Below are 26,725 nucleotides of genomic sequence, written 5' to 3'. Positions count from 1 at the left end.
CAAACTGCTATTGATGAGATGGCGGGACATGACAGGCAAAACCTATTACGCTACAAGGAAAAAGACAATAGCGGCAGGGTCCCTCTGGTAACCACATACCATCCCGTCCTTAAGAACCTCAGCGGTATCCTTCAAAAGAATCTGCCAATTCTCCACTCAAATAAACGAATGGCAGAGGTCTTTAAGGAGCCCCCATTGGCTGCATACAGGCGCCCGAGGAACCTGAAGGACATGGTAGTAAGAACCAGATTGGACAATCCATTACCTAACGGGGGCTTTAAAACTTGCTCTGACAGAAGATGTCTTCTCTGTAAGTACAGCTCTGACACAGACAGTTTTAACAGCCCCGTTACAGGCCGCAGCTACAAAATACTAGGGAATTTGTCCTGTCAAACAGACAACTGCATTTATCTCATCAGCTGCAAAGTTTGCTCCAAACAGTATGTTGGTGAAACAGGAGATCTCCGCAGGAGAGTCAATAATCACCGTTCTACCATTAGGACCAAAAAACTCAATGAACCCGTTGGGGAACATTTCAACCTTGAAGGTCACAAATGGGAGGACATGACAGTAGTGGTTATTGACCATAATCCAAGATGGACAGACGCGCAGAGAAAAGGCAAGGAAAAGTTCTGGATGCACAGGCTGAAGTCATTCCGCCCTAATGGTATTAACAAACTTAATGACTTCACCAGGATGAACGTGAACTAGACCCAATCCCGAATTGTAACAAACAAGTTCATTCTCTCTATATAGCGTAAACTTTACCGTTAATTCGTATTAATAATCCTGGAACAACCTACCCAAATATTTACAGCTCACATTTTTGTTTATTTCTTTTTTCCGATTTCCAAATTTATAATATATCCAAATTCATATTTCAAAATTGTCCTTCCATATTATCTTTCTTTAATTTATTTTTATCATGTAGAGTTACGCTATTTTGAGAGAATAAGACAATGTACGATTTACTGTTGGCCGTAATTAATTAGCGATAATTAATTCGTTCAATTATGTAAATCACACTTCACCGAGTACACCCGATAGACCGGACGCAATTCATAGCGCTCCGGATTTCTTTGTTCACAACTGTTTATAAACTCCAAATTAAACATGTAACCTTGTAAATATTTAGTGTTTGGTAGTTTAGTAGTAGTGCTAGTTGTTTTTGCTTCTCTATTTCCTTTGTTTTTATGACTTCTTAACTTTTTTCTTTGTCCTGAGGAAGGGACAGGTTGTCCCGAAAATTTGACAATTATTATTGTTCGTGTCGTTGGTCATTTTTAGTGCTTATATATATATATATATATATATATATATATATATATATATATATATATATATATATATATATATATATATATATATATATATATCAAACAGTCGCATCATTACAGAATGTCGTTTTCAGTGAGAAATTGAACTGGTAGGAAATAACAATAAATAATAAATTCTTTTTCAAGGGTTATCCAGTAGGGTTACAAAATACAAATAATAGTTTTGAAACAAATTACAGATTCTATATAACAATCATTTTCAGAACTTGGTAGACCGCAGAATCTTAAAATAAAGATTTTGCGTTGTGACAGTGTTCAGATTGCTTGGCAAGAAGCTAATGTAGAGGCCCGAAATGGCCCAATAACTGGATATGAATTTGAAAATTCTTTGGGCGTAAGTTTCAAATAAATCTTAAAATCGACTGATCGTCTGTTAATTTTTGTCTTTGTAACTAGATATATTTTATTTATTAAAATAAATGTAACGTTTTTTCAGTAAATACTGTTATGTTATCTTTTAATGCATAGTTATAAATATCACAGAGCTATGAGGCATTGATCATGGAATAAACTTAATTGCAGGGAGAAAAATGGCAGTTCACGGTGCCTAACCCAAATTTTTGGTCCAGATCCAACAGAGAGTATTCATTTTTGTTGACAGTACGGGAAAAATCTCGGTATTCTATAACGGTTAGTTTGATATCATTAATCTTCTTGAAAATATATGAGGAATGAAAAATTGTTTATGATGTGAATGAAATATGGAGGTACCGAACATTATTCAAACTCAAAGTCCTTTAAAACAATACAAATCGGGAGCAGAACAAACACTGACCTCCAAAAAATCAGAAGTGGGATCAGGTGCCATGGAGGAGTGAGCATCCCCTGCCGACCGGTCACACCCGCCATGTGCTCCTTGTCATGACCGGGAAATAACGGAAAAATCTGTCGACGATTCAGTGTGAAAATAATGGCCTAACAATTAGTATCAGCTGAGAGATATACACCCCATACATGCAGGTGACAAGGGTATATTGCTGCATAAGTAAGGGAAGTTGACAATTGAAAAGTTAAAGTTATCACGTTTATCATAAAGCTTTGTTCTGTGGTTAGATTACCATTAGCGTCTTTTTCTAGTAAAATATCCGAATAAGAACAGATGTGTCACACTTTCTGGTATCTTTTATTTCAAGCTCACTGGGATATATCATGTTGACCTATGAATGGAAATAACTATTGTTAATAAAAAATACGTTGTCGATATAGCTAATGTCGAGTTGAAGGCCACAGCAAGAGATTTCTTTTTCTCACGCATAAAATTTTGAATAAATTCTGCTTCATATGAATACAAAAAGGTCTACTAACAATTGGTAATTGGTACCCATGGGAATTCCAACAGACTATTGGAATAGTTTTCATTTTCTCACCTTATTTACAAATTCAGAAAGTAGAAAAGCACTGTTCTCACTTTTCTTTAGATATATGCTGTGAGCGACCGTGAGGATCAAGAAGGTATAAGATATTCATCACAGGCATTCAGTACAGAGGAATGTCGTAAGTATTTTAATATTATAATGGTTAGGCCATCTTTAAAAATTGTTTTGTTGCCCTCTCCCGACCGACTGGCTAGATATGACTCAAAACTTTTTTTTTGACCTGCAGGAAGTAATTTTCTATGCATTCCGGAAAATAGACTTTGAAAATTCAGCATTGATTTTGACATTTTCTTTGAAAAAAAAAAAAATTCTCCCTTTCCTAACGACTCATTTTTTTCATCCTGAGTCGGGAGAGGGCAGACAAACATTGTTTTAAAGTTGGCCTTATGCTTGTTTGTGTGGAAAACTAACATACATGTACATAGTAAATAGACCTTAATTGCTGAAACTTTTGGAATGGTTTCTTAATGTATAATTTTTATACATATTTTGCAAATGTAAAAATTATCAGAAAACAAAAATACTAATAATTGTACAAATTAAAGTCTTCATATTAAATGTAATAACAGTCTCATTACATAAGATATAATTATTTTGCTAAGGTTCCCTATTTGATATTTATAACATTATGTGGTACCCGATCTTAACTTCCAAAAACTTTTGCCCAAGTGTTTCGAAGGTCCTGCCCCGAAACCACGAACTTTTAATTTTACTCAAATCTGAGAAGAGTAAACTTTATTTTACTTTGCTGAGTTTCAACTCAAAAAAGTCTGCCACGAACGTTTAGTAAACTCAACTCATCAGAGTAACAAATTTCTAGGTAAAACTCAAACTGTTTTAATGTTATAAGCGGCCTAAACACAATGCATAAAATAGGAAGACCTTTAACACCTTTCTCTTTCCATCTTTCCGTTGCATATATGCTTTTCTGCATCTTAACATGAAATTACAAGATAATAAGTTGTTGCAAAGTGTAAAATAACTGCAAACCTTCCACGTGCTGATCATAATACCCTGGATCTTTGTCACGGGCTAATGCCGATGATTTCTGCAGGCGCGATGATGGATATCACGATAAATGTGAAGTATTGAAAAATTATTCTTTTGTCATTTTCACCTGTAGCAAGTTCAAAACAAACTTCAGTACCAAATTTACCTAATTTATTCGGAAATTGCGATCATGTCGAGTTGCTTTTATGCATTATACACTTCCATGCTGGGGGGCACTTCTTGTGAAAAGAAATTGACTGTTTCACGATAACTGCGGTACTGTTATTTTGCAGGGCAAAATGATATATTTTGGTGAAATATGACGTAAAAGCAATTGTTTGAAATACGTCATTTAATTATCTGCCAGCAAAAACTCAGCCAAACGTTATTAATTTGCCTGCAAAAGAGTACATGTAGTAAGTACTGCAGTTATCGTGAAATGGCTAATTGGAAAATCTGATTAAAATTGACAAAAAGCTGAAATGTAGAAATGCAATAAGAACAATTAATGATTGGGACATAATATAAATCTTTTTAAAAATTATTTATTTATAACTTGATGCGTGCTATCAATAAGGAATTATACTATCGAAAAAATAACCCCTTATTTAAGGAATGTTTTTAAGTTTTGTGTGAATTATTGGTGTGTAAATCACACAGACTTGTCACGTAGGCATATTTCATGAAGCGCGCTAGCGCTTCACGAAAAATATGCCTACGTGCAAGTCTGTGTGATTTACACACCAATAATTCACACTAAGCTTAAAAACATTCCTTATATTTACATTTTACAAGTTTGAAAGCACCAATAATATACTCAGTATTTGAATTTCTTGCTGTCCTATATCGTTACATTTTATTAACGTCTCTGTAGCCTCATTGTGACGTCACTTTAGCGCGAGTTTCACCGTGTATATTTCTACGCGTGAGTATACACAAAAATGACTTTCAAATCAATTTCACAGTTGGCTTAGTAGAAAAACACAGCAAATATAAATACTTCCCATTGTGCACTTTCTAACCCAGCCACATATAGCAGTGGCCGATAATGACGTCATATTTTTCTTTGATGACGTTACGTCGTCCGTATACTCATGGAGAAATTGTCGAAAAAGAAGCGACACATTTTTGAAAATTTTGAAAGGTCTAGTCTAGCCAACAATAAAAGAGAGAGAGAAAGAAAAGGCATGGAAAGAGGGCAGGGAATGAGTATTCCTTACTGTCCATTTGACAAAAGCAATATGTTTTAAAAATGAAAAAAAAAAAACTATAATAAGTTATTACGAGGTGGATATCTTGTATATAAGAAAGTTCAAGAACTGGTATTGATAAATGGTGAAAATTGTGTGTCATTAAGATAATATTGATGAGGATTACAGCGTTATGATTTTAAAAAGAAAATGGGAGTTTGCGTAAAAATTATGTTGCATGAAATATAACATATTGAGCTGAAAACCTGCATTCTCTAACAGGTTGGAATGAATTAAGGTACTACATGTACATAATTTACTTAAATACTTGCATTACGAAAGCCTGTACATTAATCGACGAAATATGCAATCAAATCAAGGAAAATAAAAAAAATAATAAACTCGATCGGAAGTTTGTTTTAATCATAGAAACAATGTAATATTAGATATGTAGACACTTAATACATATAGAATATTACATACTAAAATCCAAAACCATGTGTTACATCAGCCCAAATGGCCCCATATCAGCAACTGCAGTGAAACTATGCTAAATTCCTTGGAGGGTGGACCCTGATTACAAGCTGTAGACTCAAGGTTTGACGCTGGGGGGCACGTAAATGCATACAATGTTTATATGTAGAATATATCTGAAACCAACAAAGCGAAAAAATTGGGGAGAAACAACCAAATCCAATAACAAAAAAGCCTGCTCTTTTCTGTTACCCTTTGCGACAAAGAGCAATGTATTTATTCTCCTCAGCTTTGTTTGATAGAGCCAGGTAAGGAATTAACTATACACATGTTATATTTTTTCAATGCATAAACTGAATTTCCTACTTGTATAAGTCCTGTACGGACACCTGATAAAAAAAAAATTGGTATGCGTGATATTTATTCACAAAATAGAAAATAATAAACTGTGAGATTAATTCAATGAGCTCGTTTTTAAGTATATATTTCAGAATACCAGTCTCAAATAATCTGGCATGAGAGAGTTCGTTAATTTGAAAACACGGGAGTCATGTACACCTCCAGACATTTTGCTTCTCAGTTACGAAACAAAACGTTGCATCACAAGCCATCAAAGTAGACAAACTATTTTTTTTTTTGGGTGCAATATGCAATCCATATTTTTACAAGGCGCCAAATTTAAATGATCGAAAAGACCAGTAAGCAAAATAATGATCCAAGATGTCCAAACAGCTCGATTTAGCATCCTGGTAATGGATTCTTTTGTTGAAAAAAAACCCATAGATTTCTCCAATATTCACTGCATAATTCTCTTCCGGTTGAGTTGCATGGAGTCAGAGATGAGCTGACAAGGTGGAAAAAAGGCCAGACATGGCTCGTAGTCGTCAGGCAGATTGGAAATTTTTATTTGAATATATAGCTCACACACTCCGACTGCTGAATTAGTCGCGAAACTTTTCGGGCTAAATCCAAATATATATTTTATGTGGGTCCCCCAAAACTCGTTGCCATCCTGATATTTTTCAATAGAGGTTGGAAAATTTTTTCCGGTACTTTTTACGATAAAAATGTCAGACTCCTTTGCACGAACAGCTGATTTGGAAATGGAAAGAGTTGCCAATTAGTTCGATGTTCACTGCCGGTAGAAGGAACCTCATGCATCGAAGAGTAGAACTACAAGAACTTAGAAAGTGGTGGCAAGGGAAAACTTCTCTGTGTTTTGTGGCTTAGGTTTTCAGAGATCAACCCCGCACATGAAAAATATTATGGCGGATCTAAAGCGATATCGCTGAAAAATCTTTTAACTTCAGACGAAACTTCCTAAGGATTGAACAGTTAGTCTAGGAGTCCTCATCATGTTCCAAAGGAGCACTCTCTTGGCAGCCATATTGGACTTTAGTTGACTTCTGAGACAGCTAGTCAGCAATCTCAGATATTCTGAGAAAAATTCAAGAAAAATCTCTCATTGAGTATAAGATTTAAGTTTCGTGGCACACTTTATTTAGTTCAACTCAGCGATTTGAGAAAAAAAATTCTTAGATTTAAGAAAAATATATACAGCCCTTGAGTTCGGCTTAAGACGTTCGTGGCTTCGGGGCCTAAAGTGATGTGCCACTGCAATTTATGAATTATAGTAAAGGTATAGGCCTAGCTGATGATCTTTGCTATTTCAGATTTTGGACTTTAAATTTCTATTGTTTTCGTTACAGCTGCGGATAATGGACCTGTGATAGCAGTGATCGTCATAGCATTTCTTATATTGCTAGGCATCTGTCTAGTGGTTATTATCTACGTGTATAGGAAGAAAGTCCGTGAAATGTAAGTACGAGAATAATGCCATTCATGTACTAAAGTAGGATTGTACAGCTTCTACAATTGTATGTTAATAAATTGTAGAATTTACAAATTAATAGTCAAAAGTCCTAAATGCTGCTTTTATTCTTTGATGAGGGATGATAAAACAGTTTGGATGAATTGTGAGGAATGTTATACTTAAAAATAATGAAAGAAGATCATAGATCCAAAGACATCGACGTAAACAATAGTATGAGCGTTCACTTAAAATCGCCTATATAAGCAGTCAAATTTGTAACTTTAAATTTGAGAAATTGAATTTAGAGTTAATTACTGCAAATATATGAACCTCAAAATCCATCTCGCTAGAGAAATGAACAAGATGTGTTTGTGAAACACTGATGCCCCCCTGTGGCAGTTTATGGCGAAGGTTAAAGTTTCTTAAATGCAAACCCCAGGTCAAGAAATCAGAAATGTTGGTACCCACGGAAATGTCTTGTCTCGAGGAATAGGCAAGGTCAAGGTCAAATGGTGCCCAAGGGAAGTTCTTGTCACAAGTGATACATATGATCATAAAATGTGAAAGCCCTAGAACCAAACGTTCAAATGTTATGGCCAATGTTAAAATTTTTTAAAAGTCGGTCAAACTCGAAGGTCAAGGTAAATGCCAAAATTGTTGGTATCCAAAGGAAGGTCTTGTCAAAAGGAATATACATGGTATGAAAGCCCTAACATCAACTGTTCAAAAGTTATGGCCAAGGCTAAAGCTTTTCAAAAGTAGGTCAAACTTCAAGGTCAAGGTCAAAGGGTCAGAGTTGTTGGTATTTAAAGGAAGGTCTTGTCAAAAGGAATGCATATGTGAAGTATGAAAGCTCTAACACCAGCTGTTCAAAAGTTATGGCCAATGTTAAAGTTTTTTTTTCAAAAGCATGTCAAACTCCAAGGTCAAGGTCAAAAGGTCAAAGTTGTTGGTATCTTAAGAAAGGTCTTGTCACAAGGAAAGCATATGTGAAGTATGAAAACGCTAGCACTAACTGTTCAAAAATTATGGCCAAGCTTAAAATTTTTCAAAATTGAAGAAGGTCAAACTCCAAGGTCAAGGTCAAAAGGTCAAAGCTGTTGGTATGCAAAAAAAGGTCTTGTCAATAAAAGTACACATGCAATGTCTGAAAGACCTAGCTCAAAATGTTTAAATGTTATAGCCAAGGTTAAATTTTTTTGAACAGTAGGTCAAACTCCAAGGTCAAGGTCAAAAGGTCAAAGATGTTGGTATTCAAAGAAATACCTTCTCACAAGAAATACACTTGTGAAGATTGAAAGCCCAAGCTTCAAGTGTTGAAAAGTTATGGCCAAGGTTAAAGTCTAATAAAATTTTGCAAAAGTGGGTTAAACTCCAAGGTCAAAAGGTCAAATATGATGGTACCCATTAATCATGGCTAAGAAAATTGAATTCGTAGCAAGGAGAAAAATTCATGACCACAAATTATATCAATATACATAAATTGTATGTAAAGTATATATAGGTCGGTCTGTTCTTTCTTGCAAATTTTACGCGTTTCAGATTGCCATACATTGCAATCAATTTTTCTCCTTGACATATGATAAGTAAAATATTTACGAATCAATAAATAAAATCTCTACATTTATACAAAGGCAAAAGAGGATTTTATTTAAAGAGTCTTTTCCAATCAACAAATCAAATATGTAATGCATAAAACCTTATCCGTGTTGTGTAGTTCTCTCTGAGGGCGTCTCATCTATGATTTGAGAGAAACTGGAAGGGTAGTCGACCGACCTCGACGGGGGCGTCTGCACGTAACGACGCTCCCTCAAAATTGGACTATATCGAGTTTGTCATTTTTACCTGGTTTTCGTCTTAATCGTGCAGATAGTATATTTTCCTGCATGAAAACCCCCGGATCCCGGTATCCAGAGTTTGTCAAGACGTAATTGAAACAATCACATTAACACACTCGACTAGCCTCCATACAGTTCTCATTTGTCCCCACAGGAACATTTGTGGGAGTCTCTGTACAGTATGGTAAGAGGTGTTGGATGCCCTTTGTAATCTGGAAAACTAACAACTGTCTTGTTGCAATGATTGATTGTTGTTTCACGTCCCATTCTAGGATTTTACACTCCTATAGAGAGATATATATATTATTATAACAGTAACTTGATCCGAAGAGCCGTATCACGTCAAGTTGACAGGCGCGGATCATCAGATCAAACGAGACGCGAAGCGTCGAGTTTGATCTGATGATCCGCGCCTGTCAACGAGACGTGATACGGCTCTTCGGATCAAGTTACTGTTATAATGATAAATTTATTATATACCCCTATACAACTAGCAAAATATAATAAAAGGAAACTTTTTGGATCAATTACATAATTTTTATCCATTAAACAAACCATTTTGTCAAGGAACTTTTTGATGCGCCAGAATAAAAACGTCATTTATCTGTGTACTACGTCATCAGTTTCAGAGAGGGGTGATATGGACTCAGAAAACCACAGTGTGGTGATCCGGAACGTCGGATCACACCGTCACGTGATTGCATAAATTCAACAGTAAAACTGGGTGAAAACAGTTAGGTATATAATAAATGAAGATAATGAATAATAAGATAAAGAACAGTAATCAAGCTCAAAAATCCATTTAACAATCCAAATGTGGAGCAGATAAAACAAAGACTTCACCATAAACAGGTGAAGGACTTCATATTTTGATTACTGTATATACTCGACACTCAAGGCCATTGAGCAGTGAGAGTACTTTGTCGTTCTAATGCATACAGTGACACAGAACCTCGGTTTTGGAGTTCTGATCCGAAAGACCCATGACTTTCACTTCAAGTGTCAGTTGCTTGGCTAAGAGACAGTCACTGCCTAATGTGTACGTCTTAGGTTTGATGCGGCGCAAGGTCTCTACATCACGAAGCGGATGACTTGTTGGATGAGTGGTATAATATCCCCATGAGAAGGATAAATGCACCGATGAACTCCTTGAACAGAAGAATCAAGGCTGTGATGGAAGCGCGAAGGAGCATAGGAGATAATAAAGAGTCTTTCAATTTAACTTTGGGGTTACCGTCAAAGGATTTTCTATTACTCATGATTTCTCATTCAAAATCTGTTGAGATCTTGGTAACTAGTTGATTAGATTGACTTGTTGATTAAAGATGCACTGAAAAGTTAAATAACCATATTGGGAAAAAATCATTCAAAAATAAAACATGAAATCACCTAAAATGTTAACCGTGCGTTTCTTTTTCCTACAGTATATACACTGTTTTGTCATTGGCAAAATGTATTGTTTGTTTAATTTGGTCTTTGATGTTATTTTTGATAAAAGGTGTATTCCTGCACCCGCTCCCCCACTGGTAGTCCTGTATGTTGGTTAAGCAACAAAGAACAGATCAAATATCGAACCCATTCTATATTTATCTACAAAATATATAAACTAATTTAATTCATGGGCAAAAGTTTTATTTCGATGTTACGAATTTAAGTTGGTGGCCACTGATGAATAAAACAAATCCCATTTTTATTCTACACAAGCCACTGTAGGAAAACCTATTACTACAGTTTTCTTCAGGATGTTTTCTTTCAAAAAGCATTGTTTATTTTCATCATTAATTAGCTAGCTTAATAGATAATGAAATTCATTTTCAACCCAATAAATTAGAATTGAGGCAAAGAAACAAAGAAGTTTGATTCTTCAGAGATTCTTCTAATGTTCGTCTATTATCGTTTTGTTTATAGACACTTTTAAGAAATGGTTATAATTTCCATAAGAAATAGACAAAGATTCATTCGAAAATTAATTCGAAAATGAAGAACTATGAACCAATTTAATCTATTTATTACGTCATGTCTTAAGCTTTACTCGCACTAATGCAAGATATATATTATAAATATTATCAGTAAAAAAATCCAGATATACCCCCGCTCCGAAGGAGAGGGGGTATATTTTTTTATCCTTGTGTGTCTTTCTGTCTGTCTGTAACAAATTTTAGTCACAGTTTTTCAGCAACTACTCATCGCTGATGCTTGAAATTTTAGCACACTCTTTGTCTAGGAATGCCATATGTTGGATTTATTTTTGTACAAGTCTGATGTCAACTTCCTGTTTATCTTTGCGTCTGTCCGAACCAAATTTTTGTCACAGTTTTCTCAGCAACTACTCAATGCTGATGCTTGAAATTTTATCACTCTTTTTCTAGGTATGCAATATGGAGGGATTTTTTTTGTACAAATCTTTTGTCAAATTCCTGCTTTTCTGTGCATCTGTCCGTAGAAAATTTTTGTCACAGTTTTCTCAGCTACTACTCATTGCTGATCCTTGAAATTTTAGCACATTCTCTGTCTAGTCATGCCATATGGTGGGATTCATTTTTGTACAAATCTGATGCCAACGTCCTGCCCCTCAGTGCATCTGTCTGTACCAAATTTTCCACACAGTTTTCTTAGCACCTACTAATAGCATACTCTTTGTTTAGGTATGTCTTATGGTGGGATTCATTTTTTTAAGAATCCGATATCAACTTCCTTTTTATCCATGTGTCTGTCCGTACCAAATTTCCATCACAGTTTTCTCAGCAAATACTCATCGCAGATGCTTGAAATTTTAGTGCACTCTTGTTTAGGCATGTCATATGATGTGATTCTTGAGAGCGTATATTCACATCAGAGCGGGGGTATTACTAGTGAGCATTGGCTCACAGATTTCTTGATATAATCGGTATGAATAAGATTTATTAGATATGAAATCTTTGCATACACCTCTCGGAAGCTTCTATCAATATTCTTAATAATTACAATTTTTTTTCCTCCGATGATTAAAATAATGTATAAAAACAAACAATGATTGCAATTCTTTTGATTAGTTTTTTTTCTCTTTTCTCCAGTAAATGTCTCGCACTAGATTCATTTTTCAGCATCCAATTTTTCGAGGATGAACTTCATTTTCATCTTTAGATAACAGATTATGTCCAAGATATGAAAGATGTTTATTCGTTCTTCGTTTATTTGATAATCCACTTTAAAAAAAAAAAAATCTTAACTTTAAAATGAGTATCTCTTTAATTGGATATATCCTAATTCAGTTCCCCGAGCGCCCTATTGAGTTTTAACAGCCTCGAAATGAATTTTATGTGCCCCAGCTTTTTCCTGTTTCCTCCATGATCTGTAAACCGTGCTGGTTATTCAAACATGCCAGTACGATGAGTATGTGGATTAACTATGGTTTCTTTAACAAGGTGGTACATGGTTTTCGGGTATGTCCTCAAAAACATTGCACAATTAATAATGTTTGTTACTTTTTCAATGTTATATATTAGTGATCTGATCTTCAAATATTTTTTCATTAAAGTGTTTTTTGTTTACGTTCAGTTTTAATTGTTGTATTTCCTATATTTAATTCGTCATGTGCTATAATGAGTGCTAGAGTAATTTTGAAATATCACGTGTGTGGCAATGAATGGATATTTAAGGAAGTGTTTAGATTAATTGATTTATCATACTTGGAAAGTAAATGACATGAGTATACACTAGTGTCCTGTTGTCATTTGCAAATTTTGTTTTTAGAGAGGATGTTTATGTTCATCCAAGAGGACAGTCGATTCCCGTGCTCAATGATCCTGATATTCCGGAGGAGGATATTCCCTTAGACAGGTAAACAGTAGTCAAAGCCAGAAATTGATATATTGAAATAGGATATATTCCTTGTACATTGAGAGTTTTATGTAGACGTGACTGAATTTAACATTTGTTAATAATAATTCCCATACTGGATATGATTATTTTTTAAGGAATCATATTTTTTTTCAATCCTTAGCGAGACACATTTAAATCACATCACAAAATACAGCGTACCTATCACATGTTCTAGCCAATCATAAAATATTTTTTTCCTCTGTGTTTGTCTTGCCGTTGCTTTTGTTCAACGTTCGTATCACCAATATTATACAGCTATTGAACGTTGAAAGAATTGAACGTTTAATCCAGCAACACCTTATCTTTTGAAAATAAAAATGTACTTAATGCCAATTTACAGTGGACTGGTTTTAACTGGCATTTATTGACATCGTCATCACAAATCAAGCGCAAATTTGGATTATCCAAAACTTAGGTACAAGTCTTCTGTGAATAATTGCCATGCACATAGAATTAAAAAATATATAATTGTTATATTTTCACTGTTCATATTATTCGTATGAAGCCGTATTTGTGATTATTTATGAGTACTGCGTCAAATTTAAAAACTACTCAATATTCGTGAATATGAGTAATCATTTTTGATTTAGATTTATTATCAATATCGAAATAATAATTTTACTATGAATTTGATGAGTTTTTAACTTGCCTCGAATACCAAGTTTTACTTACACTTAATGTGTTCTTGTATTGCCTGCAAAACGGGGAGGGGGACCTTGGGGTGCACTTATATGTCTGTCAGACACAATAATTTTACTTTGGTATTTAGTACCCTATATTGAAATGACTTTTCCTAATGGATAAGGCTTACTGATCTCGTAACCTTAATTTTGGCTTTTTCTATAATTTCGAGAAAAATAGTTATGTTGTACATCTTCCAATTCTGTGTGAAAAGTGATTTTTTTCCAAATAAATTTACTAGAGTTATTGGCCTGGAAACTTTGATGTTAGACTTTTTTTTCATTTTATTACTTCACGTTTAAAATGGGTGCATTCAAAATGTTGTTGTTCTGGCGACACCTGTTTTCAGGAAACTATAGTGGGAATGAATGAAATAAATACAATGTTGTATTTTGTAGGCCTTTTATTTTAAATGACGTCCAAAAGATTTTTGAAGAAAAATCAGCAGACTCAAACAGGCTCTTCCTATTGGAATATGACGTAAGCTGTTGTATTTGTATAGATATATCTATTACTATTATTATATAATATCTCCTGGTTAATTAGATTTCATTGAAGAAGTTAAAAAAATAAAACATAGGCCTTGCACATAGTCAATTACAAATAAAACTGTTCAATGAACGAGAAATGAGGAAAGCAAATGTACCAGAAATAATTTAGCACAGTTTTTGACTGCATCAGTTTTTATCCTATATGTGCATTTCAATTTTAGGACATTAAGAAACTTAGCCAGATTGAAGGTAAAAAACGAACAACAAATCACGCCAATCTAGACGGCAACAAGGCCAAGAACAGATATGTCAACATCCTAGCCTGTAAGCTTATTTAAACGTTACTAAATATAGCATCATCCTAGCCTGTAAGCTTATTTAAACGTTACTAAATATAGCATCATCCTAGCCTGTAAGCTTATTCAAATGTTACTAAATATAGCATCATCCTAGCCTGTAAGCTTATCTAAACGTTACTAAATATAGCATCATCCTAGCCTGTAAGCTTATTTAAATGTTACTAAATATAGCATCATCCTAGCCTGTAAGCTTATTTAAAAGTTACTAAATATAGCAACATCCTAGCCTGTAAGCTTATCTAAAAGGTACTTAATATAGCATCAACCTAGCCTGCAAGCTTATCTAAAAGTTACTAAATATAGCATCATCCTAGCCTGTAAGCGTATTTAAATGTTACTAAATATAGCATCATGCTAGCCTGTAAGCTTATTTAAACGTTACTAAATATAGCATCATCCTAGCCTGTAAGCTTATTCAAATGTTACTAAATATAGCATCATCCTAGCCTGTAAGCTTATCTAAACGTTACTAAATATAGCATCATCCTAGCCTGTAAGCTTATTTAAATGTTACTAAATATAGCATCATCCTAGCCTGTAAGCTTATTTAAACGTTACTAAATATAGCAACATCCTAGCCTGTAAGCTTATCTAAAAGGTACTTAATATAGCATCAACCTAGCCTGCAAGCTTATCTAAAAGTTACTAAATATAGCATCATCCTAGCCTGTAAGCGTATTTAAATGTTACTAAATATAGCATCATGCTAGCCTGTAAGCTTATTTAAATGTTACTAAATATAGCAACATCCTAGCCTGTAAGCTTATCTAAACGTTACTAAATATAGCAACATCCTAGCCTGTAAGCTAATCTAAACGTTACTAAATATAGCATCATCCTAGCCTGTAAGCTTATTTAAATTTTACTAAATATAGCATCATATGTTAAAAATGCACATATATCCACATTATATGGAATCATTTTAATTCGTGTGGTTTAATGTTTGGGATCAACCAAAAATTTACTGTTTCATGGGGACATAATTTCGTGGTAAACTTGTATACAATTAATTATTAAGATTTAAGGAAATAATACGTTGAAAAATAATTGTCCATGGGGATGTAAATTCGTTAATAGGGGTGACTGAATTTCGATATTCATTGTAGATGACCACAGCCGTGTGAAGCTTCATCTGATTGACGATGACCCATGCAGTGATTATATCAATGCAAATTTTATTGTGGTTCGTCTTCTTTTATTTTCATGGACTGAACACTATTCCTGTATTTTCAAATTCTTCATGCATTTAAATTAAGATGTTTTTAAAAAGCTAAGTCATATTTTGAAACATTTGTAGTTTGTTTCATATACCTTTGTAATTTCTCAATTTAGAAAGAAGTCATATATGTACATGTATTTTTGTGTCTTTAAATTGTTATGGATTTCTTATAAATCTAGATGGATATATTTTTCCAAAAATGAACAAGTTGCTCTGGATTAAATTTTATTCTTTATTTTGATTGATCAGACTTTTTATCTTATAAAAGTAGTCACGGATTTCCACCCTTTTGAAAAAAAGATAAACATATAACACTTAAAGTTTATATCTTTATCTCTTTCCTAAATCAATGTTGTATATTTAGGGTTATACCTACGAAAGAGAGTATATCGCCAGTCAGGGTCCACTTCCTGGGACGGTCAATGACTTTTGGAGAATGGCCTGGGAACAAAGTGCTACAGTTATCGTCATGCTTACTAAGTGCAAGGAAGGCAATACAGTAGGTCCTAATTAATTAATTATTAACTAGATACTAAATTCACTTTATCATAATGCATTCAAATCTTTCTAGATTTAAAACAATATAATTATATGTATCTGTAATGAAAAAAAAATCAAAAAATTCAATGGAAAGTTGGAAACAAAAATATTTTGTCTGAATAAATGTTTATTTATCCACTTTTCTATTCTAAAGTATACCACATATAGCACATAAAAGGTTTGTGACCATGCTATAATGGCGTTTCTCATAGCAATCGGTCTGATAATTAATGGAGTATGAACAAACTTTTTAGAATAAATATTTGATTAAAATTCATTATCATTGGAAACTGGAATCTGTTTTAGAGCGACTTTGGCATTGTAGAGGTTTGTAGAGCATCATTGAATGACTGCTTCTTACTAAATGTCACCAGCTTAAAATTTGGTTTTGTTTGATAGATTTTAGGTTAAAGTGCTGAAATTTGAATACTTTGTATACTTTCAAAAGTGGATTATCATTTTTCACTGATAAGAAAGGCAACATTCAATTTTAGGGGCTAAAAATATATTTTTCCTTATGCATTTTTAATTTCTTATTTTTCATTTGAAATATATGTCATAATCATTGAAAAATTCATACTAAAAATATATTGCGTATATTTAGCATAGATTGCATATTTTACATGCTAAAATACGCTAAAGTGGTAAAATATATATACATATTTTTTTTAAAAGTAGGTTAATATAAGTATTATAAGGAAAACTTGATACATAAACCCCTAAAACTATTACTGAAGCTTATGACTTTTCAAGAAGACTTAGTATGTATGAAATCTGTAGATTTTTTTTCATATTTGTTCCATTGCTTCCCCTCCTTTTTTGTTCTTCCTTACTAATGCTTTGTACATGGATTATTGTGTGGTAAATTTATAAATGTGCTATAATGATGTTATTATAGCAGTTAATCTAAATAAATTTAAATATCTCATACTTGATTGATTAAATCTTCAAATTATATAATATACCATAATTTATTACTCTGGTTGGTTGTAATAAACATAGGCAGTTTAAAGAGCGAATTGTCAACATATCGAGAAATACACTAAACTTTTACTTAACACATAAAAATGATCATTTTAATACAAATGGAGACATTGAAAGTAAGGAGTTTATTTTGTAAGGAATCATTTGTTTAATACACATATCAAATGACAGTTGTTATATTGAATCAATAATATCAGAAATGTTTGTAGTTCTGTTACAAATTTTGCTTGAAAAAAGTTCTTCTAGTATATGAAAGTTGTTAACGAAACGTTAAAACATTACTTTTAAGCTATGTATCTTAATATTATGTATAGATCATTAAACTATAAATAACCTTATAAAGCCTCTTCCACTTAAGGATTAGGAAGTAGGGATTCGGTAACAAATTAGTTTTGTTTAAACTCTCATGCTGTTCTATGCTGTCGGAGAAGAGAAGCTTTGGCCAAGGTGTACGTTTGGTATACATGAATACTCATCTCCGAAGAAAAAAACATTATGCATTCTAAGAAACTTAAGATTCAGTAAAAATTTCTTCAGTTTAAAATTGTTTGTATACCTAGCTTTTTTATTTTGTTTTTACTCAAAAAGTCTATGCTAAAATGATTTTGCAACTTTATTTTCCAAGTTCAGCTTCAACTGTGAAAATAAGAAAAGAAAAACCCAAAACAAATTTAAATAATTGTTTAAAAATTTATTGTACAGTAAATTAGGAAAGGTATTATAAAATCAAAGTGTAATCATTCACTCAATTTAACAAATACTGTAGTGTTTCAAAATCTCATACAAAGTTTTACATTCATTTATGGAAATTCACTTTCAGGACAAATGTGAGCACTACTGGCCAGATACAATAAATGAACCTAAACAATATGGCGACATCGTAGTTAACCTCATATCAGTGTCAAATATGGACAAATTTGACATTAACATATTCCAAGTATCACAGGTAATTTTTTATGCATGCGTAGATACCATTATTTGAGACATTTGTAACAGCGTGTTTTTTTTGTAAACACACAATACACTCATGCAAGTATTGTTTTCAAGGGGAAAAATCGGATTTGATAAAATTATATATTATATACGAAATAAACTGAATTATATAGAGCCAACTAACAACTAAATTGTATGACGAACGAGATGACTTCAGCTTTTTCATCGTCAACTTTCCTTATTTATGTAGTAATATTCCACAATCACTTGCATATGGTGTATCTGTCTCCCAACTTATTCGATACTTACTCAATACTTAAGAGCATGCTCTGAGTACCATCACTTCTAAAACCGAGGAAGGCAGATACTGACAGATAATTTGATGTTAAAAGGATTTCAACAACCTCGTTTAAAATCAGCTTTTCGTAAATTCTATGGTCATTATAATAACCTTGTTAGCAAATTTATCCTATCATTGGATCGTATTTTGACTGACATGTTTCATATCAATTGTTAATTGGGCCTGTGTTTTAAAACTTAACTTGACTACGGAATATTCCGTCTACCTGATCAAAACATAGGGCTTACGGCGGGTGTGACCGGTCAACAGGGTATGCTTACTCTTCCTGGGCACCTGATCCCACCTCTGGAATTCCAGGAGGTCCATGTTTCTTGCTCCAATCACAGATTTGTATTGTTTGTAGTTTTTTTTTTTATATAAATCGTTCCCTTTTCACTACTTCACCTTTTGATATGCTTGATGAATCCTTTTATACATTATTGATACCTATTTCCGGGTGATTACTCTCGTAACATAAAGTATGCTTGAGGAATCCTATTATACATTATTGATACCTATTTCAGGGTGATTACACTATTATACATTATTGATACCTATTTCAGGGTGAATACACTATTATACATTATTGATACCAATTTCAGGGTGATTACACTATTATACATTATTGATACCTATTTCAGGGTGATTACTCTCGTAACATAAAGTATGCTTGAGGAATCCTATTATACATTATTGATACCTATTTCAGGGTGATTACACTATTATACATTATTGATACCTATTTCAGGGTGAATACACTATTATACATTATTGATACCAATTTCAGGGTGATTACACTATTATACATTATTGATACCTATTTCAGGGTGAATACACTATTATACACTATTGATACCAATTTCAGGGTGAATACACTATTATACATTATTGATACCTATTTCAGGGTGAATACACTATTATACATTATTGATACCTATTTCAGGGTGAATACACTATTATACATTATTGATACCAATTTCAGGGTGAATACACTATTATACATTATTGATACCAATTTCAGGGTGGATACACTATTATACATTATTGATACCAATTTCAGGGTGAATACACTATTATACATTATTGATACCTATTTCAGGGTGATTACACTATTATACTTTATTGATACCTATTTCAGGGTGATTACACTATTATACATTACTGATACCTATTTCAGGGTGGATACACTATTATACATTATTGATACCTATTTCAGGGTGATTACACTATTATACATTATTGATACCAATTTCAGGGTGAATACACTATTATACATTATTGATACCAATTTCAGGGTGAATACACTATTATACATTATTGATACCTATTTCAGGGTGGATACACTATTATACATTATTGATACCTATTTCAGGGTGAATACACTATTATACATTATTGATACCTATTTGAGGGTGATTACACTATTATACATTATTGATACCTATTTGAGGGTGATTACACTCATACCATAAAGTATGCTCGAGAAATCCTATTATACATTATTGATACCTATTTCAGGGTGATTACACTATTATACTTTATTGATACCTATTTCAGGGTGATTACACTATTATACATTATTGATACCTATTTCAGGGTGAATACACTATTATACATTATTGATACCTATTTCAGGGTGAATACACTATTATACATTATTGATACCTATTTCAGGGTGAATACACTATTATACATTATTGATACCTATTTGAGGGTGATTACACTCATACCATAAAGTATGCTCGAGAAATCCTATTATACATTATTGATACCTATTTCAGGGTGATTACACTATTATACTTTATTGATACCTATTTCAGGGTGATTACACTATTATACATTATTGATATCTATTTCAGGGTGAATACACTATTATACATTATTGATACCTATTTGAGGGTGATTACAATCATACCATAAAGTATGCTCGAGAAATCCTATTATACATTATTGATACCTATTTCAGGGGGATTACACTATTATACTTTATTGATACCTATTTGAGAGTGATTACACTCATACCATAAAGTATGCTCGAGGAATCCTATTATACATTATTGATACCTATTTCAGGGTGATTACACTCGTACCATAAAGCATTTCCATTTCCTGGAGTGGCCCGATTTTTCTGCCGCCGTTGATTCAACTGTAGTTATTGACTTTATACAAACCGTTAGAACTCACATTACACCAGAGGTTAAAGGTCCCATTTTGATCCACTGCAGGTAAATAAGTAAAAACATTTAGCGATAAGAATCAAAGAATAGAAACGTTGATCGTAAAGAACACGACTCGAAAATACACCCAACACGAAATGTTTCTGCAACTAGTTCGTACAAATTTCAACACTTAGAAAAATACCCATATGTACTCAAGTCAGATTATACATTTATTAATGATTGAATTATCTTTGTATCATTCCTTTATCAAAAGAATTCAATGAAATTTTTGTAGTTTTAAAGGCCTTTTGTTCATGAAAATGGATATGAATTTTTTCAAAGTACATGTGAATAGGTTTTCATATTTTTAATATTATACTACACATTTGATGGCCTGTTTTGTTTTTTTCTCTTTTAGCGCGGGCGTTGGGCGCACGGGGACGTATATTAGCATAGACTATCTATTACAGTATGTACGGGATCACGATCTCAGTCAATCTGTTGATATTTTTGCCTGGGTTGTACAGATGCGCAAAAACAGAGTATCAATGGTTCAAGTAGATGTGAGTTTGCTGAACATTTTTTTCTTCTATTTTTTCCCTTTATGAGTTTTGAAATAGACTAGCAGAGTTCAATGATTTTGAAAAAAAAATCTTTTTCAAAGCAATTATGAGAGTAACCAAGATTTGTTTCCCCCAAAATAACCAAATTTTAAGATTAAAAAAAAAGAACATTCTAGCTTTTCAAATTCATAATAGTTCTCAATATGTAAAACACGCATTAAATGACAAATTTGATTAAAAATGTTTCGTAAAACCAGTTGGCAGGTATATTACGTGTATTTTGGCTTATTGTATACTATAGAATTTAAACTTATTTTTAGAAACAATACATATTTATACATCGAGCCCTAGTGGAGCTGGTAGAGAGAAAAAGAAATGGTCTTCTACAGAGTAATGATGAATCCATCCTTACTAATGAAATTGTATACGAGAACACTGCATTCCGTAAGTACACAAAAATTTCTTTTTATCTGACTCCTTGAGTCCTTTCTAGTAGATGAACTTTGCCCCTTCTGAAGAAGTCTAATATTCACGTATTGATAAAAAATTTTAAAAAAAAAATCTTCAAAGACTCAGATAGTATATTGTTTCTTTCCATAATTATTTTAAGGTCCGTAAATAACATTTATTGATCATGGTTATAAGGATGATTATGACCGAACGTGTCTGTGTTATATAACAAAATTCAATCAAACCTCCAAAACCTTTTCGCACTGTTTGTCAATAAAATTATTTTTACCACAAACTAAAAAAAAAAAAACATGAAAATCATTTAAAACTTTTAAATTAACATCTATTCACGTTGTTCATGTTAAAATAAATTTTTGAAGAATTGAGGACTATAATTTGCATGTTCCTATGTACATATTTAACACACAGGTGTGCAAACAGATTGAGTCAGGTCTGTAAAATTCATATATACACGTGCGTACCATATGACACTCAAGTTCATGAAGTGATAAATTTATACTTATATTCAGGAATATTTACTTTTTTCCTAAACAAATTAAAAACTTTCCAACAATTCCTCACATTAACATTACATAATATTATGTAGTCGGGAATTTAGGACGGAAGCACAGAGTGCAATTTGGCTATAAGGAGTAGATAGGCAAAAAAACTTAAAGAATAAAAAATCTTAATATGACAGCCATTACTTGCAAAAGAGGAAGTCAATGTTGTCGTAATGTTTGTAATATACCAGAGAATGACGTTTGAAATCATTTATGACTGTAATCCCGGGAGTTTTTCTCTTACATAATGATCTGTTTACTTTTATTCGTAATAAATAATAAAGTGTACTGTATTTCAATTTAAAGTTCAACAGTTTGAAGCAGGTGAATACTTCTAAGTACTTTATTAATAGTATTACATGTATGGAAGAAAGCTTAAGATATTCAGTGCATATTTGAAACTCTTCCAGAAAAGTATGCAGGCATGATTGTCTTCATGAAATATAGAAACTTGCTTCTATCTAAACAAATATTTGGAATTTGTCAATGTTTTATTTATGCCCAATAAGCAAACAGATAGGAAGATGCCTGGTATAAGTGCTTATTTTGATAAAGCAAACAAAAATATTGCAATGTACCAGCTATATATTCTCCTCAATAGAACAAATAAGATATTGTATTTTACTATTATATCTTCAAATAGGATTGAAGTTTAGCATATTTGTACCACAACTGCGAGACTGTAGCATGCATTTAATCGAATTTTAATTATACGCTGAAATAGCCATGGACAATATTGACAACTATGACTACATGAATTTATGTTATCATTAATCTGTATATTTAGACGATTATTAAAAAAAAAAATAACTGACGATCATTTAAAAAGTTTTTTCTCCATTTATTCACAGAGAGAAATGTGTTATTTTTTCAGCGGTTATCTGTCTATCAGTAGGCACTTTTAATGCTGTGAAAAATGTCCTTTCAAAAACATACCGTGTATATTAAATAAAAAAACAAAAAGATTTGTGTCAATTGACCATTTAAAATCTGACTATCTGAAATAATATGTACTATCACAAAAGCTATTTTTTCAATATGTCATTTTATTTATTGATTTTCCAGAGAGTGATGAAGATGATGAAGACGAGGAAGAAGAAGAGGAGGAGGAAGAAGAGCCAGATCAATTTTATGAAAACTCCATTACAAAAATCAGTGATCAACAACTCACGGAACTTTAGGAATCACGTGACTGGAAGTTAAAATGCAATGTGCTGACATAAATGTAGAGGTCCCCCAAAGTTATGAGACAAACATAGAATTATTTTGTTGATTATATGTTTTAGTCTGTATGTTGTTTTAAATAGAAAAATTGATAGCAATAGGCCCCCTTCCCTATTTTTGTAACGAATTCTATTAAACCTCCAATTTGTAGGAAAGTACTTTTCTCCTTGGAAAGAAATATTGCTCATTGTAACACTTATGCAATACGTACTGTATATATTTATTGATGGATATACTATTTAAAGCAACAAATTTGAAATTTGGCTGTTTTTTTCCTTTTTATTAATCTCATCAATTTTCTAGTCATCAGAGAATGTATTCATAGCTTTTCAAGCATTTAAAAATGTCATATAATGCGAATATGCAGTACTATTAATGCTAAATTATGTGTTTTATATGTCATTAGATATATCTTTTTCATTTTGAAATTCTTTAGGTATAAACTTGTGAATTTCTAGTTTTTCACCAAGAACTTGACAATAGAGATGGATTTTTAAACACAAAGTTTATGAAATTCATATATATTTTTTAGTTAAACATTATTACACGTGGAATTTAGAACTATTTATTTTTTATGTTATCTATAAGATCTAATGCCTTCTTTATCGAAGAAACAGCAAAATAATCTGTGAAATTTGGAAGATGGAGCTTCTTCTTCATTCTAGAATGTGTCAGTGGACCTGTTTAATTTCAGATGGTAAATTTACAATATTATTTTTCAATCGTTACACATTGCTGTAACAAATCTGGCTTTCACGTTTTTAACTTTAAGGAGGTAAGTAGGTAGTGTGTTATTATATCATTATTGGGATGGTTATCATGTCTCCTCCAGACATTCTACAATATCACATCTAGATTACTGGTTTCGAGACATTGAATTGGCGCAGCCATGTTTGAATAAGAGAAGTTAGTCAAATAGTATTATAAAGATTAAAGTGGACACGACAAAAGATATGTTCCAGTACAAACAGTTTAATTAATTTTACGTTTATTAGTTGTTCTGTATGTCCTTGTATAATTACTTGCATAGGTCATATAGTTTTTAATGATGGTAATTCCCATCATTGGGTTTTTATCCAAAGGTCCCAGTTCCCTAACCACAGAAACTAGCTTTTTTAATTTCGTCAATGTTTTGGGTCTCTTATGGGTTAAATGTTTAATGTGTATTTAAGATATTCCATTATATACTTGCTGCCTGTCCATTAAGAGTTCCTCTAAATAAGAACAGTTAACTATGCACTGGTGCTATTTAATGTGTCATTATATGACTCAGTGTCAAGTTTGTGTGTGATTGTGTATCGTTTTTCCATTTGGTTCAATATTGAAATATTTAAAAAAAACATGACAAAGGTAGTTATATGTGCTGAAGTTATGGATAATAATTATAGTCTTCTCTACTTCTTTTGACTTTCAAAACTATCTAGTCAGCTGATTGAAAGGTGCGAGTGCAAAGTATGCAACTGCTACTGATGTGCAATGGATATTTCATGTTGACAGTTACAATGTTTTGTATTAATATATTTTTTTATGTGTTTTTCTTATATTTTTTGTATGAGATGCTTTTTTCTAACATCACTGTTCTCATTTCCTAATAAAACTTAACATTTTATACATCAGTTCTTTGCTTGTATGTTTTGTGAGAACAGATATGTATTGTCTACGAATGGACTAATGCTACAATAAATTTTAAATTTGACACAAGCCTCAATATACTCTGAATTTAAAATTGCCGACCTCATAGACCTTTAGATTTAATGATCACAATTAGGGATAATTTTTGTATATACAGTGTACATGTACATATTTCATTGATAAGAAAAGCATGGAAACTTAGGTGAGCCTTGTGGCCTATCAGCCTCGTGAATTTTTATTTTCAAAAAAATCGCTTGTCCCCATCTACGTCAATGCAATCTTTGATAATGTATTACTGCTGAGTTAATTACATTTTTGAAACTTTCTCCAGGTTAATCTATTTCTACTGTATATGTACGTGATGGACATTTAAGGATAGATGGATTGATTGGTTGATTCCCGTTCGAGAATTTTTCATTCATATAGAGACGTCACCATATACCGATGAAGGGCTTCAAATTTCGACCTTTACTCGGCACTCAGGGCCATTGAGCAGTGAGGAATCTTTATCGTGCCAACGCCTGCCGTGACATGGGGCCTCGGTTTTTAAGGTCTTTTCCGAAGGACCCGCAACTTCAAGGTGATAAATTGGGAAATTAAGATACATCCCATCCTGACATGCCAGTTACTAATAAATGGGAATTATGTCTAAATATTCCGAGTATTCAACCCCCTACACATCTGCTATATTTTCAACTTCATTGAATCTGTTGCTATTAGGGATGGATTGCTTATTCAACATCCAACTTCTTCAGCTCATGATTGGAATAAATTTGAATCTACACTACCTGAGGATACTTCTATGATAATATGACTAATCATGGCTTTACTGTTCTCGAGAAGATTTTTAAAGACATTTACTATATATTCCTATGTAAATACCAACCCCCTCTTGTAGCCCCGCCCTATCTCCGGGGATAATGATATGAACAAACCTGAATCTTTTCTTGCCCAGTGGTTCTTGAGAAGAGGATTTTGAAAAGATGCCACCAAATTTCACGAATTCTTAATTATCTCCCTTTGAAAGAGGGCGCGGCACTTCCTGTGAACAAATTAAATCTCCTTCATCCAAGGATGCTTTGTGACAAGTTTGGTTGAAATTGGCGTAGTGGTTTTTGAGAAGAAGTCGAAAATATGAGAAGTTTACAGACGACAGACAGGGATGGCAATCGAATACAGAATTGCTAATCGGTTAACCGGAACACGTTCCGACCGATTAACCGGTTAATCGTATCAAAATACACATTTTCTTGACATATTTTTTCACGAACCTCTGTTCATATAAAAAAATAAGACAAAAAGACGTAAGAAGGTAGAAAATTTCTTTTTGACCTTGATCTGGAAACTACATGTACATATGTTTCATTTCAAATTCATTAGACAAGGAAAAATTAAGAAAAAAAACATTAAACATGCCTGAGAAATCAGACATTGATTATTTTCCAGAGCAGATGTCACACAAGTTCATACTTCATTGTTACCGTAATCAAAACTAAGTAGGAACCTGCACTTAATTTACAATGTTTGTTTAATAATATTTGATAACTGCAAAAAGATAGACATACCAATTCAGATTGCTCAACGGTCAGTTATTTAATTATGATATTATTTAAGAATTGCAGGACAGGCAGGGTAACGACATGGTGTTTAAACAGTAATTAACACTAAACAAACTGACCACTTACCTCGCAATATCAATCCGGAGAGG

At 32.7% G+C, this 26,725-nt stretch overlaps 1 protein-coding gene across 1 annotated transcript in view; it reads left to right on the top strand.

Annotated features, from left to right (window-relative positions):
• LOC133185407 (tyrosine-protein phosphatase 10D-like) overlaps positions 1–25,005 on the top strand; it is a 60,990-nt gene extending 35,985 nt beyond the window's left edge. The window contains exons 12-25 of the mRNA XM_061320589.1: positions 1,541–1,671; positions 1,860–1,967; positions 2,756–2,831; positions 7,077–7,185; positions 12,751–12,837; positions 13,959–14,040; positions 14,273–14,375; positions 15,517–15,593; positions 15,994–16,128; positions 17,974–18,099; positions 20,500–20,651; positions 21,004–21,148; positions 21,469–21,592; positions 23,227–25,005. Of these exons, the coding sequence (XP_061176573.1) occupies positions 1,541–1,671; positions 1,860–1,967; positions 2,756–2,831; positions 7,077–7,185; positions 12,751–12,837; positions 13,959–14,040; positions 14,273–14,375; positions 15,517–15,593; positions 15,994–16,128; positions 17,974–18,099; positions 20,500–20,651; positions 21,004–21,148; positions 21,469–21,592; positions 23,227–23,342 (1,571 nt within the window). The 3' untranslated portion in view covers positions 23,343–25,005. The remainder of the gene's footprint in view (positions 1–1,540; positions 1,672–1,859; positions 1,968–2,755; positions 2,832–7,076; positions 7,186–12,750; positions 12,838–13,958; positions 14,041–14,272; positions 14,376–15,516; positions 15,594–15,993; positions 16,129–17,973; positions 18,100–20,499; positions 20,652–21,003; positions 21,149–21,468; positions 21,593–23,226) is intronic.
• The last annotated feature ends 1,720 nt before the right edge of the window (positions 25,006–26,725 follow it).

This window comes from Saccostrea echinata, unplaced genomic scaffold (genome assembly GCF_033153115.1).
Source record: "Saccostrea echinata isolate AGI-Se365-2 ecotype Australia unplaced genomic scaffold, CSIRO_AGI_Sech_v1 ptg000012l, whole genome shotgun sequence".
NCBI lineage: Eukaryota > Metazoa > Mollusca > Bivalvia > Ostreida > Ostreidae > Saccostrea > Saccostrea echinata.
Note: the sequence above shows the minus strand (reverse complement) of the source record. Positions and strands in the feature narration are given on the sequence as shown.